This window comes from Schistosoma haematobium, chromosome 6 (assembly GCF_000699445.3).
Source record: "Schistosoma haematobium chromosome 6, whole genome shotgun sequence".
Classification (NCBI taxonomy): Eukaryota; Metazoa; Platyhelminthes; class Trematoda; order Strigeidida; family Schistosomatidae; genus Schistosoma; species Schistosoma haematobium.
This window is the reverse complement of record NC_067201.1, coordinates 22342870-22362269: the sequence shown is the minus strand read 5'-3', so window position 1 is coordinate 22362269 and position 19400 is coordinate 22342870. Positions and strand designations below refer to the sequence as shown.

Here is a 19400-nt window from a genome sequence, read left to right as displayed (position 1 = left end):
CAGTCATAGTGAATACATTGATAGATCAAGGAAACAACAACAACCTGATATGGTAGATTAGTCAAGTAGACAGGAATTGACAATCGTTTCTCTTATTGAAAACTGGATAAAATAAAGGGTTATTATTATTATTATTATTATTATTAATCATATTATTCAAAGGGTTAAAGATTGATGACATTTAATGTTTTATCTAAATTATTGAATTTAAACTGTTATATCTTTTACTCTGTGACAAGATCGTTTATTAGATCATCGACTTATATGTACTTGGCTTTATGCCAAATCAATGATGCGTTAACAAATATGAGCAGGTTCAAGTCAATTCTAGCCTTCAAATGTGTCTGTTACGGCCGAGAGTGGAGTGAATCAACTCTAATTCTTAAAATGCTCCAATATGGCCACGTGCATAAAACCATTAACAGGAAAATTTTACTCACTGACTTCTCACAGCATTACTCTTGTTTACGAAATTGAGAGGACGAAAAGCGAATGTCCAGTGCTATACCGGATCAGTGGATAAGGAGGATTCACCTATGGGAGTTAGAATACCCCGACTCCACACCAATGGTACACATGGGCTTCAGTATCCTGAAGGAACAAATGGCGTATGAACCTATTGTTCGTCACTGGCTTCGATAAGACTGCATCTCCTTACATTGCTCTACTGCCTTGTGGATCAAAGCATTACATCGAGGGCTCCGGGTGTGGTCTCTTAAGAAAACCACCTGCTTCGATTTGAGCACCCGGGCAGGATCTCAGCCCTCTCACAAACTCAATAATTTATGTGGTGCATATGTATTTGGTGCCTCCTTTTACCAATTATTATGTGTTTAAATAAATGAATAATAAATATCGACATGGTATGAATCACCAACGAGTAGATTATTTCGTAGCATACTGATGAATAATATCATGAACTGAAATGTAAATGTAAATCACTGAATGATAATTTACACACTAGCCTATAAGCATAAAGGTTTTGTGTCTTAACCCTGTCATGAGTTGTAGAAGTATACTACTACTGATGAGTATGACAGTGGGACGAAACAACATTCCAGTACTTTGAGCTCTGTTCCACTGATGCATTGATAAGTATGGAGACTGAAAAGTTTAAAATCTACATGAAACCTTCTCGAGAAACTGGTTATGAATGTATGGTAATCCAGAGGAACAATTAACCCGGGAATTATTTAACCATCTAACACAGTATTGATTATTATATAGTAACTAATCAATGGATATACCTCTATATAAAATATTGAACACAAAATCTAGTCAATTGAAGTTATATATGTATATATATATATCATTGGATTCCGCTTCAACGGTTTAGAGATAAGACGTTTCTGTTTTATACCAAAAGACCTGAGTTCGACTCCCGGTAGTCAGTTCGTGGGTGAACACTCCTAAAGAGTTTTACACAAAGACGAAATAGATGTCTTCTGATTTTTAATGATAGTCTAGCTTAGATCAATTCGTCACATATTAAGTAGGTTACTTAATAACATTACCAAAACAAAATCTGAACATTCGAAGTTAATTCTAATCGCCAATTATATTTCAGTATTTTATCATAGTATAGAAAGATTTTTCATTTCAATGTATCACAGTATAAATTCATTTGGTGTTGTTTGCTTGTATCTTCCGATTGTTGTTAAAGACTGAAATTGATCAGTCTCTTGTTGACATATGTGCATCATGTGCCAATTTCTTCGATATTGTTTTAAGTAACAAGCTTTTTAAATAAAGATGGATAATGGTTAGCAATGGAATCTAGGAAATGCGTTTCGTTCGACTCGGGACTCGTCAACTGGATGTATCTGTATCTCAGAGTTGATGATCACTCTGAGACTCGAACCCAGTGCCATTCGTTTTAAACGTCACCGCATGATTCACACAGCTACTGAGTCCTGATAGTCACTCACTTGTGCAATCAGATGAAGTTTAAATTCATTTCATATTGTTTTATTTATATCTTCCCATTGTTGTTTAGGTCTACAATTGATCACTAAAAGAGAAAACACTTTCTCCTCTTAAATCTATTTACAGTAGTTTTACTTAACATAAATGTTGATCAGTTTTTTATTTCTTTTTTGTAGAACACAACTGTGTCGGTTAATTATAATTCTAATTAAAGTGTATAGTGACTACCTAGGGTTAAACCATTTCGTGATGCATGTCAATTATTATTGTCTGGCTCTAGATGAACAAAATCTGACGTCATTACATCTATCATTATCATTGTTATTATTATTAATACTAGTGGTAGTAGTAGTAGTAATAGTAGTAGTAGTAGTAGTAGTAGTAGTAGTGGTAGTAGTAGTAGTAGTCGTAGTAGTAGTCGTAGTAGTAGTAGTAGTAGTAGGAGGAGGAGGAGGAGTACTATTTCTATTATTAACACTGTGGAAGTAGAAAAAATTGTCAGATTTTGTCCATGAATACTTGAAATAACCAGATTTTTTTCGATAATTAGAAATAGACTATGAATTAATATTAGAAAGGGACTTTTGTGGATATATTAGTGCACATCCGATAAGACCTGTGTTCGAATCTCGCGAAGAGGGATTATGAACGCGTATTGCTGAGGAGTCTCACAATAGGACGAAACGGTCGTTCAGTACTTTCAGGTTTTCTATGGTGTTTTAGCTAAGATCAACTCATGAATTCAACTACAATTTCCACCAACCCCTCCCTTTCTGATATTATTTACACTCTTGTTACACTATATTGATCATATGAAGTTTCAATGGAACTCTTTCAGGTAATTCGTTTGAAACCATTTTGTAATTGTGATTATTAAGTATTACAGAATTATGCGTATGTAATTGACATGTTTAGTTGTACAAGTACAATACATTCTATTATTAGGCTACTTATCAGTTAGCTAGAAGAAGAAGAAAAAGACTGGACAGTTGTTGTTCCACTTTATCGAGAGACTCCAAACCAGGCGCATATCCACGACCCCACAAAGTGATTAAACACAATAAACTCATTTTCCATAGCAAGCGTTTATAATTTGCATTTAATGTCTTACATTTCTAAATCCAGTCAATTCATATTATTGAAAAAATATCTTTTAATATCCCATGGTATGATGGATGTGCGGATGCGCGGATCGGCAAAGTAAGAGCAGCATATTCACAACTGAAACTCAAAACAACTGTCAACCAACGCCAAATTGAGAATTTTCAATACAAATGTCAAGAAAATTCTAAGAACGCCATCATCCAGAAGATACAAGTGTTTATTAACAGTTATCTACGCAAAATATTCCAGATCCGTTGGCTAGACATTATCAGCAACAACCTATTATGGGAGAGTACGAACCAGATTGTAGCGGAGGAAGAAATCAGGAAGAAGCGCTGGAAGTGGATATGACATACAGTAAAGAAAGCACCAACTGCGTCACAAGGCAAGCTCTCACATTGAATCCTGGAGTTCAAAGAAGAAATGGAATACCAGAGGTCACATTACACCGAGAAACGGAGACAGACATGAGAAGAATGAACAACAATTGGATAGAACTAGAAAGAACACATATAAGCGAATAATTGTTTTCAATTAGATCGTCATCAGGCTTTACTCCAATATACATGAATATTTATACCAAAATGTTTAACCAATCAATGCAATTCGGGTCAATAATCAGAAAGGAAGACTCAAGACAAAGTGGGTTTGAGAATGCTAGTTGGCGGCCTATCCACTATTGGGAGTAGCACTGTTGAAAAATCTCAAACGGATAAGCTACAACATTCTAACAATTCATGGTTTTTATTACTTATATTACTGAGATGAATTTATGATATATTCAGTAGGACTCAACAATTTCCATAAACTCCATATACTACATCAAATTGTATTATTTTATCATAATTACCATTGATATTATCGCTGCTGGATTGTTGTACTTAGACTATATTTCAGTAGTAAATTAACGTCAAACGCAAAATTGTTCAAATAATAAAAATGACAATAATAATGGTGTAGCTTTACAACCTAAAAATCAAAACTATGCATTCATAGAATGATTACAGTCGATTAGAATATTGAAGTATAGAACTCATAACCTTGTGGAGCAAGATATATTGGTCATAGCCAGTGATCACTTTCAACTTGGATACGGGAACACATCCCCAGTTTAGTTCTACAAGGGTGAAAGGAAGACAGTTAGGAGTTCTATACTTGAACACCGAATAATCATAGTGATCAATGGAGTTCAACTATGTTTCAAATGACAATTTATGATGATTTCTGACTATCACAAATTGATTGAACGTAAAAATTATGAATGATGGATTTGAAGATTGTGAATTATATCTCGTTTAATGTTTAACTTCCATCGATCATCCAATGTCTGAGATAGATATCCCTCTCTATCCGGCACTGAGTGAATTTCACTGGTTACAGCTTCTTACTAGAACTCCAGGAGATACCTCTTGAAGCCAATCACTACTGAGCATATGATGATTATTATCAGAAAGAGGGTTGTTAATCAACTCATGAATTCAACTGTTAAATTACTACAATCTCTAATCTTCACAAACAAACTAATTGAATGAAACATTTCATACTGGTTTGATAAAGTGAATGTTACACTTGAATTCAGTTCTTAATGTTCTAACCTTGAAAGTGATTATTACTAAGCACAATTCTTAAAAAGAACATTGACAGGTATATTCAATGAATAACTCTTGAACACTATCACCACTGGATGCCGGCTCAGTGCTCAAGTAGGTTAAGCGTCCGTGCGCGAGAATGAGAGCCCTGAGTTCGAATCCCGCGAGCGGCATCGTGGAGGAATCCCACAATAGGACGAAACGGCTTTCCAGTGCTTCCAGGTTTCCAAAGGTGGTCTAACATCAATCGGTTCATGATCTCAACCAAAAAACTTGATAATCTTCACAACCCCTATACTAGTAATCCAGTAAAAGATTAAGTTAACACTTTCAGTCATGAAAAATTAATGAGAGAATGGAGAATAAAACTAAAAAAAGAACGAAGCATTTCCCTAATTCTTCTTTTTTATTTTCCTAAAAAATAAAATAAATTCTTTAATAGAAATGGTAAGATTAACGTACGATTCAATGACTTTTCATGTGATAGATTATACTTCGCGTTTTATGTGCTAAATGAAAAGCATCCATGTTTTCGAGTATTAGTGTGTTATGTGTGCGTATGAAGGAGAGGGAGAGAGAGAGAGAAAGAGGTTCAATAGTTTTCAATGTATGCAGATCTATGATTCTCTTCCTCACCCTACCCCCCTCTCTCCTTCCCTCATACCTCTTTCTCTCTCGTTGCCATACTCTTTGTATATGTCTACCACCAACATATGGTCTCTAATGGTCTTATTTGTATGTTTATGTCAGCTTTCATTTGTCGTAATGAATAAGTCCCTTTTCTATTCCAAAAAAAGAATTCTATTTTCTTTTTGGATATCGTTTTATCATTTTCGTTTTCTCAAGTAAAAAACAAATGGGGTGATAGGGGGTAAGGGAAATTCACAAGGTGAAAAATTATGTCATTTCCAGGTTGAGATAAAAGTAAGAATGGGAGAGATCAAACATCAGTAGTAGTAGTAGTAGTAGTAGTAGTAGTAGTCGTAGTCGTAGTCGTAGTGGTAGTAGTAGTGGTCGTCGTAGTAGTAGTAGTAATGATGATAATAATAATGTTTTTCCCTTATGGAAAAGATGACCTAATTATTAAATGTGTTTAATTTAAAACCTATAGAAGTGGGAAATATAATACTGAACAAATGAAAATTGATTATTATATCCTATCTTGATATGAAATGATGAATACATTATTTAATATCAGATGGGTTTTGTGGATGTTATAGTAATTTCAATGGTTAAGATCATGAGTCAATTGAAGCAATTTCAATTTCATAGATTAAGAGAAGACAAAGAGTGTATACACCTACACCATTGTGATCGATTCTGAGCCACGTCAACCAGAGTCTCCAACCATTGGTTTCGATAGACACACAGACTCCAACCAAGTAGTCTACATCTACCAAAATGTCTCAAACTAGAAGTTAGCGACTTCTTCTCTGCCCCTAACTTTCTTCTAGTCGTTTTCAACACTGGTCAGTATTGCACGCCGTCGTAAACAGTATTCAGGAATATGTAACACGTGACCCAACCACCTCAGTCAATGAAGATTTACAACTTTATGAACTAATCTACCATCAATCCCTAATACCGTGCGTCTGACTTCATTATTACTTAAACGGTAATCTATTTATGGACTAATACTATGCGTATATTCTTATTGTATAATTGTTAAGTTAATAAAGTATGTATATTCATATTCCTCTTATTATACACTTTATTTTGACCCATAGACTATTATTATACGATTTGCTGTTCTTGAATTATGCTGAGTCTATTAATGACAGTCCCTCATATTCATAGCCACTTTTGGCTAGATCTTGTACAAATTTTATTTTCTATTTTATGGTATGATGTGGTCTGCTTGGTTTGTATATACACTCAGTATGTTTAAAATACATGATTAATATATCAGAGGCTGAGATTGATATTCTGGACTGAACAGACAGGCAGGGCTAGTCAGGAAGAAGAATTGATAAAGACTCTAGACTGCTCGTACGGTTTTACGCGTCATTGGTCCGGCTTTCTAACTGACGGTATCATTACGTTATATAAATTGATAGGGGCACAAGGCCACAAGTTATAACATAGATTTGTAGAGCCAGTGAAATGTCATTGAACCCTAGACAAATCAACCTGAATTTGAATCACTGAATATTGAGCAGTTGATTGATCTTTTTTTAAGGTCAAGGACAACCAACGCCATGAACTGACCCATGCGGTGGTGGCCATACTTTCACTTGTACCTGCTCTAACTAATATGTTTCTGTAATAACGTTCTTTGTGTTGTACGCTCTTCAAAGCATCCATAGTATCTTGATACGACGAAGGGGAAAACCTCGTTCGGCGCTGATTGCGAGGTGTGTCTGCGAATTTACCTGTTAATTACACCATTCCTGTCTGACTTTCGACAAATATCATCTAAGTTAGTGACCTACCGATTACACGTTTGTGAATTTGTAGCGCACTCTCAGTTTAATGTATCTGATATTCAGCTCTGTTAACTTCTAGTGTAGACTTCATTATATATTAATTGTGATCAATTTCTTCTTATAATCAATTAAAATGCATCATATATGTCTACTGGGTTAGCGTTTTATTAGCGAGTTAATTTTCTACCGAATGAGGTAGCTAACCCCATGCCCAACCCTCTTCCTTTATCTGGGTTTGGGACCGGCAGTAACCCAAGGGAGTCTCCAGGCGGAGGAAAGGAAGGATGTACACTCTGAGACTCAACCCAGTACCTTTCATTTAAAACGCCATCTCGTGATCCACTTAACTACTGTGTTCTGAATTAGTTCAGTGTTATTTTTAAAATTAAGACTCAATTAAATCAATTCATTACTGATATATTGTTTACATTGCAGACTCAATATAGTTCAATGGCCCTCAAAAACTAGAAATCATTTAGCAGTTGTTTCATATTATTAGGAGACTCCCCAGAAGTATGGATTAGGGAATTCGTTAGAGGTAGATAAATTATCTGTTTTGGTGATTTATTTACTTTCGTGAATGACCAATGAACAACAGGATTTTATTACCCATCAAGAGATTTTCAAGTTCCTGGACAGGTTAAAGCGCATTTTATAAAATCATTGATTACAATTGGGAATTCATGGCAGGAAATATGAGAACTTCCTATAAAACTCTAGTTTCATAAGTATTCGACTTGTGAATATTCTAACGAAATGTATAGGAAAAGTTTCTAAATAGTGATTAGATACCATTCATATTCATCTTTAAATGTCTACAATTAGTTCTGCTATCATGACACGATATACGATTACTTAACTATGTGGTTTTGTTCAGTAAACAGTGGAAGAGTAAAACTTACCGACCTATATAGTGAGAATTCTTAGGTTCATGACAGATTGTGGATCTTTTACAAGAGTTCGTAACAGACAATTAAGAATTAAAACAAATCTGAATGAAATCAAGAGTCAGTTGACGCTAGACAACCATTGAAAACCTGGAAGCACTGGACGGCCGTTTCGCCCCAGTATGGGACTACTCAGCAGTGCGCATCCACGAACCCGCCTCCCGCGGGACTCGAACCGAGGACCCACTGGCTTCACGCGCGAGCACTTAACCTTTAGACCACTGAGCCGGCATCCAACGGTGTTAATGTCTAACTTCAAGCAATCCACGAAGTTGCGCTATCGAACACCATTGTCTTCAGTGAGCTGATATCTCACAACAGACCTGGTTGAACTCCACTGGTGACGGCTTCTCACTAGAACTCCAGGAGGTTCTCCTGAAGTCAGTCGCTAATGAGCAGTTGATTATTATCAGAATGAGTTTTGTGGAGATTTTAGTAAATTTCACAGGTTGTAATCATGAGTCAGTTGAAGCTAGACCACCAATGAAAACCTGGAAGCACTGGACGATCGTTTCATTCTAGTCCTGAGTTAGAATCCCACATGTGGAATTGTGGACGCACACTGCTGAAGAGTCCCATATGAGGATGAAATAGCCATCCAATGATTTCAGGTTTTCAATAATGCTCTAACTTATATCAACTATTTGAAATAAGTTTTTTTCTTCTATTTTTATCCCAACCATAAATCTGATTGGTCAATTTATTAACAACCAATCAAATTATGGATAAAAATGATGAATGGGTAAATAAATTAAACTACACTCCCATTTTAATTCCATATAGAAATATATTCATCATCTAATTATTATTACTAATCATTGACAATCTAATCACTATCCAATTCAATTATTCAATCATCATCAATTGTATATAAAATACTTTTCTTCGGGGGGGGGGTTAGAAAGGAACTATACTTATCCTACTACTCATATGTATATATCAGCAGTATATTAGACAAAACAAAACAAACATATTATGTAATCAATCCTAATTGGTGTATATTCTTCAATAAGAGATAAGAATAAACATATTTATATAATAGAAAAGAAAATTATACATTTAAAGATGTGGTTCCTGATACAATGTATTCATATTTACTTAATAGTACAATGTAATACAGATGCTGTTAAAGGTAATTTTATGTATTACATTTGTTTCTAAGCGTTTTGATAAGTAGTATGTATTTTACTTTTTCTTTATTACAAGAAAGTATCTAAATGCCCTAGTATGACCGAGTGTGGGTAAAGTCAGTTCTCCCTATTGAAATCCCAAGCTCCCGATTTTGGGGAAAATTTGGCCCATTTTGGGGAAATGGCACAAAAACCCCCAAAATTTCCCCAAACGTTGAGCAAGTTTCCCCGAAATTCCCCAAAATTTCCGCAAAGTTGGGAGCTTGGGATGCGTTCACACGGACATGTGTATATCTCAACATGTGTATATAGTCACTGCCAAGGAAGTCCTTGGGTGTTGTTTACGAAATTAAGATGATGAAAAGCGAATGTCCGGTGTTTTAACCGGGTTGATAGATATGGGCGAGTTAGAGAATCGTCATTCCAAACCAATGGTGTAACTGAGCTCCAGGATCCTGAAAGAATAGATGGTGTATAAACCAATTATTGGTCACTGAATACCATGGGACTACATCTCCTTACGTTGCTCCACTGCCTCGTGGATCAGATCTTCAGGTCGAAGGCGACGGGATTTTCTCCCTATATAAACCACCTGTTTCGGTCTAGTAGCTAGGGCAGTATCACAACCTACACCCACAATTGAAGTGACTTGTATGGCACATATCTATTTGGTACCCCTTCGTACCAATATTTATGTGTTCAAATAAATAAATGATAAATATTACAAGAAAACCCTTCATTCGAAATATACATGTCTAATGACCTAGTTGGAAATCAATTTATGAAGTTTTAATGAGAAGTTATGAATGGTATTCATGAAAATTATTGAATAGCTTATTCTTCCTACTTTTCTGCAATGGATATTCACGATTTCACCAAGGGTAAAGGTCAGACATTTCATGACTCATAGTAGTTAAATGTTAGTTCTCTGGTCAAATTTTCTATTGTACAACTCAAATTTCCATCAATTTGAAGTATAGCATGAAGACTATACAATCCAACTGATGACAACTCTTTTTTATTCCGAAGTTGTCCGAATAAGTTGAATGAGGTGTACCTTGTAATCGGTTGAGGTTATTTTCTGACTGAAACAGATGGTTTACTTAGGGGGACACACCTCATGACTTCAAACTGAAGGTCTGATCCACAAAGCACTGGAGGAATTCGAGGAGACGTAGTCCCATGTTAGCCGATGACCAATAATTAGTTCACACACCATTTGTTCTCTCAGGATACTGGATCCTATGTACACCATCAGTTTGGAATCAGTTTTCCAACTCACCTAGGTGAATCCTCCATAACCACTAAGTCGATTAAAGCACCGGACATTTGCTTTTCATCCTATTAATCTCGTAAACAGCAGTAATGCCTCGAGAAGTTAGTGAGTAGGGCTTCCCTGGTAGTGGCTGTATGCAAGTGTTCATCTGAGAGCATTTCCAGAGAGAGAGAGAATTGAATCTCCCCACCCTCTTCGAATCGACTTACCAATATTCGTTACTTCCAGCGACACGGTATAGAAAATTCTTCTTATGCACGAGCGGAAACATTTGCATAGTTGGGTCGGTATATTCATTCATACTAATCAACTTAATGAGTCCCAATCAAACATTTATTTATTTATTCATCTTGAAAACATTAGTTTCCAGATTAATTATTGTTCAGGGAATAGCTTTCTATATAGTGTTAAGAAATAGTTTATCTATAATCAATGGAATTTGGGACAGTATACATATAAAAACTAGTAAGTTGATCATAAAATTTATGATCATGCATTCCATTGATTGTTCTTCATATCAGAAGGGTTGTTTGTGAATATTATAGTAATTTCAATGATTGAGATCATGAGTCAATGGAAGCTAGTCCACCATGGAGAACCTGGAAGCACTGGACGGCCGTTTCGTCCTATTGTGGGACTCTTCCTAGGTTCGAATCTCACGAGGCGGGATAGTGGATGCACACTGCTGAGGAGTCCCATAATAGAACAGTGGTGAAACATCATACGTAAACGCTAGTGGACAATGGTGTAACTATTATGTGGGACAGTAATTCCTTCATACTATCAGTTAAACATGCTAGAAATCTAGGTTCAAGGGGGGCTTTCGACATATTTAACATTAGATATTCATATTATCAAAGAAGGCTCTTATGGATATTATAGTAATTTAATAGTTGAATTCATGAGTCATTTAAAGCTAGACCACTATAGAAAACCTGGAAGCACTGGAAGGCCGTTTCGTCTTAGTATGGGACTCCTCAGCAGTGAGCATCCACGATCCGGTCCCGAGGGATTCGAACCCAGGACTTATCGGTCTCGCGTGAGAACACTCAGTGGTCTAGAGGTTATTCGTCCGCATGCGAGACCCATAGATATTTCTATGCTTGGATAGTTTTTCATTTTTAATCGGATTATTTAAGCGTGATCTAGTAATATTGATTAAACATTTTTACTCAAACTTTTCATTGATCTGAATAACATAACTCACTACTACTTATAATACTGTTTATTGATTAACTTTCAGTTGTTCATCCACCAACGTTTATCAAGATGCCACCGTCTATAGCTTATATTAATCCAGAAGAACCTTTATTAATACCTTGTTATGCAAAAGCCAATCCAGAACCAAGGTAAGTAAATGTTGAATTATTCAAGGTACTGATCAATACATTTTTTTATGGATGTGTTTAATCCAGGTAATTGGAGATTATATTGATTCAATAGGAGCATAATTTCTTATAAGAGAATCTAGGTATGCCTTGGAAATTCCTAACGGAAGAAATATGATGCTCAAGCTATGCCTCATCTGGCTAGTCGGACAGTACGGATGAAGAGTTTACATTTGCTTGACATAGTTGTGATCTGTAATTCGATTTATTAATACAAGTTGTCCATAAAATAAGGGAAGGTTGTACGTGAAAACATGTATTCACAATATGAAACATATCTTTTGTCAATGGTAAATAGAAATTAGTCGATCCCATACGTTTGAAATACTTATTCAAGATATTATTAGTTTTATCAGTATAAGGTTATGGAGATTATTATGGTTTTGATTGAGATCATGAATCGATCAATGTTGGACCACCATTGAAAATTTGTATGTACTGGACGGCCAATTCGTCCTATTGTAGGACGTTTAACCTATAGACCACTGAGCTGGTCGGTATCCAACGGTGTTAATGTCTAATTTCAATCAATCCACGAAATTACGCCATCATCTTTCATTGTACTGAAGTTGATACCTGTCGTTACCCGACACGAATTAGCTCCATTGTTCATGGCTTCTCACCAGAACTCCGAGAACTCCTTCACGAAGCTAGTCACTAATGAGCACATGGTAATTATCAGTATGGGATTAGGGAGATCATTAAGTTTTTGATTGAGATCATGAATCCTTTGATGCAAAATATCACCTATTTTTCCAAAATTATTTTAAATTATCTTGGTTCTGAACGATTTGAAATATATTTCCAATTAATCTGTCCGACCTTATGAAACATGATAGAGGACATTAGATATCTCACCGTTAAGTTAAGCCATACATATATCATTATCCTATAGCACAATCAGTTAATCCTGTTTAGATAACCATTGAAAAAGCAGAAAGAAATACGTAGTTGTTTCGGCCTAGTATGGAGTTCCATGGCAGTGAGCATCCACGATCCCGCTAAACATCAAATTTAGTACATTCAAGTCTCTCAATAAGTCCATCGACCAATGAGATAACTGAGTAGTAATTGTCTCACTTCTTCCATAGTTGAACTTGATTAATCACAACTTTTCAGTGGAACTACAGGAATTATTTTATATCAGTTTGGAGTTCTAGAGATTGTTTAATTTTTATTGAGAATATGAATCGATCAATGTTAGACTGATATTAAAAACTTGGAAGTACTGGACGGATATATCGTTCTAGTATGGGACCCGTTAGCAGTGCACACCAACGATCCTACAGCAAATAGACTCGAACCCGGGATCTTCGATCTCACACAAGAACGCTTAACATGTAGACCACACCCGACAACCAAATGTGTTAATGTCTACCTTCAATCACTCCAAAAAATTGCACCACCGTCCAACATTGTCTTTATTGAGTCACCATCTCATAACAAACCTGGTCAAACTCTACTGGTCATGGCTTTTCACTAGAACTTCAAGAAATATCTTTTGAAGCCAGTGACTAGTGAGCACATAATAATAATTATCAGTAATGAGTTTTGTGGAGATTTCAGTAATTTAATAATTCAATTCATGAGTCAATTAAAGCTAGACCAGCATTGTAAACCTTGAAGCACTAGATGGCTGTTTCATCCTATTATGGGAATCCTAATCGACAGTGCATATATACAATCCTGTTGGCGGGATTCGAACACAGGGTTTTTAGGCTCGCGCACGAACGCTTAACCTACTAGACCACTGAGCTGGCCGGTATCCAATGGTGTTAATGTCTAACTTCGAACAATCCACGATATTGCGCGATCATCTTCCATTGTACTGAGGTAGATACCTATCTCTACCTGACACGGATTAGCTTCACTAATCACAACTTCTCACCAGAACTTCGGGAATTTTCTCACGAAGCTAGTCACTAATGAACACATGGTAATTATCAGTTTAGGGGTTGTGGAGATTGCTAAATTTTTGATTGAGATCATGAACCAATTGATGTTAGACCACCATTGAAAACCTGAAATCACTGGACGGCCGTTTCGTCCTATTCTTCTATAAACTAATGAAATCAAGCACATTTTCCAGTGTTATCTCTCACTCACTCTTTCTCTCTCTCTGTCTGTCTCTCACTCGGTCTCATTTCAATTTCCCCTTCATAATGATAATTATTTACATGTTATTTGTCTAATTTATATGCTAATAACATGATATTAAATCATGTAATGACAAATCATTTCATCATGGTGATAAATAATGTTTATCTACCTTTAACAAAAAACAATCTAGTACCTTCTTCTCTATTATCAATCTATCTCATATAAATCAACATCGAGTCTTATTCAATTCAATGTTAATGTTTATTTAAGTAGTATTAATAAGTAGACATATATAGTTTAGACTAATATTAACATAAAGTAAATCAACAATGATATTCATTTGTTGTTTCTTTTTTCTTTTTTACAATACTAACTGATAGATTACAAGATTATGATTGTAATTTGTCTAGACGTATATTAAATGTACATAGAATAAGTTAAACCAATATAGTGTGTATGATTTATTATGAATAATAAGGTCAAATGTATGAACTTAAAAACAGCACAAGAAAGTAATTATTAAGAATCAGTAGCTAGGTGGATCATATGATAGAGTTTGAAGCGAACGGTACTACGTTCGAGTCCCCCGGCTGAACATCAAGAAGACTGAGATACGAGTACATCAAGCTGATGAGTCCTAAATAAGACGTAACATGTGACATCAATTCTACTGATAGCCACCTTTGCTTATAATGCTTGTGAATTAAAACAATAACGAGGCAATATGCATAGGATGAACATATGCTAATAAGAGAAAGACTGATCAATTACCATCCTAAACATCAATGGAAAGATTCATATCAAACAATACTAAGTGCATTTGAACTTCACCCCATTGCACAAACAAGTGTCATCAACACTCAGTAGCTAAGTCGATCATATGATGGCATTTGAAGCGAATGGTACTAGGTTCGAGTGTCAGAGTGAACATCAATTCAGAGATAAAGGTACATCGAGCTGACGAGTCTCGAATGCGACGAAACGCGTGTACTGAATTCCACTGCTAGACACTATCCACGTTTACTTATAAAGACTCTATTCTTAGTATACTTTTAAATACTTATAGCGAAACTGATATACGAGACGGAAGAAGATTGGCAGTTACACTTAACAATAGTTAGTACATTCATCTAGTGAATACAGTTGATGTCACCAACATATATATATATATATGATGGACATGCAATTACAGTGTTTCCTATACATAATGATCATATATAAAGTTTTCTATAAACGATTTAAGAAATCGATAACATTGTTTACTATGATACTTTTTAAGATTATACAACCCATGGTGCTAAGATATATAAGAATATAAACAGTGAAAGATAGAGTGACATTTCTAGTGTCCAATTCGTATTAAGTTTTGCTTTTTTATTGTTTAACAATGAATGACGAATATCATGGATCCTAATGTTTCAAGAAGTACAGTCTAACTAGAACTTATTTCTCTCCTGATGGTATTTAATCCACATGAATTGTAAGTTAGAATAATCGTTCAGTTTAAGTATTTGTATATTATAAACAGTTCTCACACAACTATGGTATATGAATTTGTCATTGATTGATAATTATTTCAATGGTTAAGATCATGAGTAAATTGAAGCTAGATCACCATGGAAACCCTGGAAGCACTGGATGGCCCTTTCTTCCTGTAGGTTATTTGTATATGAGATCGCATATGTTACTTATTTAGGAAGTTTGGAATAATTTTTTCAAGTCATCCGTTTTCTTCATTAAACATATAGGATAGACACTAACAAATCCTATGTACATAGTAAACCTGAAACAGCTTAATATTACAAGAATATTTTTGACGAGTATCGGTTGTATTAAGTGTAAACTAAAAGGCTTACGTCTGACTACCATGGAAAACCTAGATATAATGGATAATCATTTCGTTCTAGCATAGGATTCTTCAGAAGTGAGCATCCACGATCCCGCACGTGGCACTCGTACTCAGGGCCTTCAGTCTCAAGGGTGAATGTTTAACTTCTACACCACTGAGCCGGCATCCAATAGTATTAATATCTATAGTATAGTATCAATTATTGATATTGCTCGACATGCTAATGAGAACGAGACTGATCAATTGCAATCCTAAACATCAATGGAAAGATTAAATAAACCAATACAAAAAACAACAAATTTTTTACTTGATCCACTTGATGTGGTTTTACTTGTATCTTCCAATGGATGTTTAGGACTGTAATTGATCAGTCTCTTATTGGCATACATGCATCCTTTGTGTATTGCTTAGATATTGTCTTAAGTCACAAGCTTTATATATGCAAAGCTGAATGCTGGCTACCAGTTGAATCCAGGACTCGTGTTTCTTCCTATTTTCGGACTCATCAGCTGGATGTACTTGCATTTCACTTGTATATTAAACTATTCTATTTCAATTCATCCTTGAATCCATTATAATTTTAACAAACAGAATGTACTACACAACTAATTTCTATCAAAGCATAGTTTCAATGTTTGAGATCGTGAGTCTATTGGAGCTAGACTACCATAGGAAACCTGGAAGCACTGGATGACTGTTTCGTCCTATTGTGCGACTACTCACAATATTCAACGGTTTTAATGACTAACTTCAATTAATCTATGGAATTGAGCGACAAATCTACCATTGTCTTCAATGAGTTACTATCTCAAAATAGACTTAGTTGAACTCCATTGGTCACTACCTCTCATTAGAACTCCAGGATATACCTCTTGAAGCCACTCACTAGTGACCATATGTTGATTAATATCAGATGTTTTGTGGATATTATAGTAATTTCAATGGTTTAAATCATGAGTCAGTTGAAGCTAGACCACCATCCGCTTCGCGAGATTTGAACCCAGGATCTATCCGTCTCACACGTGAACGCTTAACCTCTAAAATCCAACGGTGTTAACGTCTAACTTCTATCGATCCATGAATGGCTATATAACTATTCGTCCATTGTCTGAGATAGAAACCTGTCTCTATCCGATACGGATTAACTCACAGCTTTAAACGACAACTCCAAGAATTATTTCTTGAATCTAATCACTAGTAATTATATGATGCATACTGCTGAAGAGTTACATCCTAAGACAAAACATCCGTTTACTTCTTCTAAATCTTCAATGATAATCTACCTTAGATCAACTCATCAATTCAACGATTCAAATTACTACAATCTCCACAAATTCCCCATTCTAATCAAACTATGTAAAGAATAACAAAAATTGATGATAAGTAGTATACATGAATTTTCATTTACCTCACTTTTTGTTTTTTCATGTTGTTAGAAAAAAAGAAAATAAGGAAAACATGCTAAACTAAGTTACATTTCTTCACCCTTGTTTGTTCATTTTGTCATGATAAAATGGTCATTGAAATTTGAGATCTATTCAATGTTTATTTTTATAGTGAATTGTGATATGAATAAGTTTAACAATTCATTGGATATTGTTATTTTACTTGAATCTTCTCCCATTGTTGATTAAGGACTGTAATTGATCAATCTTTTATTGACATGTGTACATACTGTGAGTATTGCTTTCGATATAGTCTTAATTTACAAGTATTATAAGTAAAGATGAATAATGGGTATTAGAGTGGAAGCTAGGACGCATGCTTCGTCCTATTTGGGATTCGTCAGTTAGAGGTACTTGTATCTCACAGTTGATATTCACTCTGGGACTCGAACTTAGTATTGTTCGCTTCAAACACCATCGTGTGATCCACTTAGCTATTGAGTCTTGATGCCATTTGCTTGTGCAATAGGGTGAAGTTTAAATTCACTTGGTGTTGTTTACTTGAATCTTTCCATTGATGTTTAGGGTATGCAATTGATCAGTCTCTTATTGAGATATGTGTATATTGTGCGTACTGATTCGATACTGCTTTAATTCACAAGCATTCTAAGCAAAGATGGATAGTGGCTAGTAATGGATTCCAGGATGTGTGTTTTGTTCTACTTCACCCTATTGCACAAGCATATAGCGATCGGGCCTCAATAGGTAAGTGGATAACGCGATAACATTTAAAGCGAACGGTACTGAATTCGAGTTCCAGAGTGAATATCAACTCTAAGATGCAGATACATTCAACTGACAAGTACCAATTAGGACGAAATGCGGTTCCTGAATTCCACTACTAGCCAATATCCAATCTTTACAATTGTTAGAAATAATAAAAACAAATTATGATGGGTAGTATTGTGAATTGAGGTGATGAAGAAGATTCGTAGTTCAGGTTAGTTTGCTCGTGGAACTTTCCTTGTACTTCTGAATAATATTATTAGCATAAACGTCAGGTAGAAGTCAAGTGTTTATATTTCTCCATATATGGTTCACAGCTTGTCCTGTCGACCTCGATTTTGATTGACTATTATTGACCTATGATCTGTCATTGTTTACTTCTTTATTTTGATTGTATCGCCCATGGATTTGATATTTGATCCTGTTCATCAAAATATGAACTGTCTTTAGTTAAATAGTTATTGAAAAGTCGAAAGTAACAAATGATAACCATGTAATATCATGACTTCCTAAAGTTTGAAATTCATTATGTTGGATTCCAGTTCATAAGCGTAACATAATCATCACTAAACTTGAAGATCGTCAACTGTTCCATAAAGCAGTGGAGCAACGTCATGAGATGTAGTTCCACGGTAGCCGATGAACAACAATAGCTGTATACACCATTTATTCCTTCTGCATACTACAAATCATGTGTACCATTGGTTTGTAATTTGGGTTTTCCAACTCACCTAGATGAATCCTTCATATTCACCAACTCGGTTAAAAACATCGAACATTCGCCTTTTCGTCCTCTCAATTTCGTAAACAACAGTAATGCCATTAGAAAGCAGTAAGTAGAACTTCTCTGGTAGTTGTTATATACGCGTGTCTATGTGAAAGCATTTCAACAGAAAGAGTGAACACTCCCTATTCTTATCTGTACAAACGCATTTGGTGGACAGCTAATATATTCACTTCTACATAATTTAAGTATGAATAATGTAGGTCATTCAAAGAGAACAACATCATCAAAGGTGTTTAAATGAACAGTAACTCTTTTGTTCCTTACACATAAACACATATATGTGTATAATATGGTATAATGTGTTTTTCATTAGGACTTTTTAGGCGTGAGATTTTACCTTCATTCTCCTTTGTGTTACCATGATTTTATATGCCTCTATCTATCTAACTATATATGCATCAAATGTTTGATGACTAATTAGATTAGACATAGTTATTAGAATTCTTTTATATTATAGAGAATGATAAACAATGGAGGTTTGGTTTATGTTAGTCCTTTGATTAGAAACTCAGTTTTTGTGTATGTAAAAAGAAAAAAGAAACCCAAGTATTATTCATGTTTAGCTTTGTTTTTAGCCCCCCCCCCGCCTCTATAAAATATCTATCTAACAAAGGTATGTATTCGAATTAGGTCACTTTATATTATCTATATATACATTAAGAGTAGTGTTATATCGACAAATCGACAAATTTGTAACGATATTTCTT

At 35.1% G+C, this 19400-nt stretch overlaps 1 protein-coding gene across 1 annotated transcript in view; it reads left to right on the top strand.

Moving 5' to 3' along the window:
- Nucleotides 1–11667: 11667 nt before the first annotated feature.
- Nucleotides 11668–19400, top strand: part of MS3_00011072 (uncharacterized protein) — a gene marked incomplete at both ends in the record, with an annotated part of 74431 nt that continues 66698 nt past the window's right edge. The window contains one exon of the mRNA XM_051219475.1: nt 11668–11747. Coding sequence (XP_051065781.1) covers nt 11668–11747 — 80 coding nt within the window. The remainder of the gene's footprint in view (nt 11748–19400) is intronic.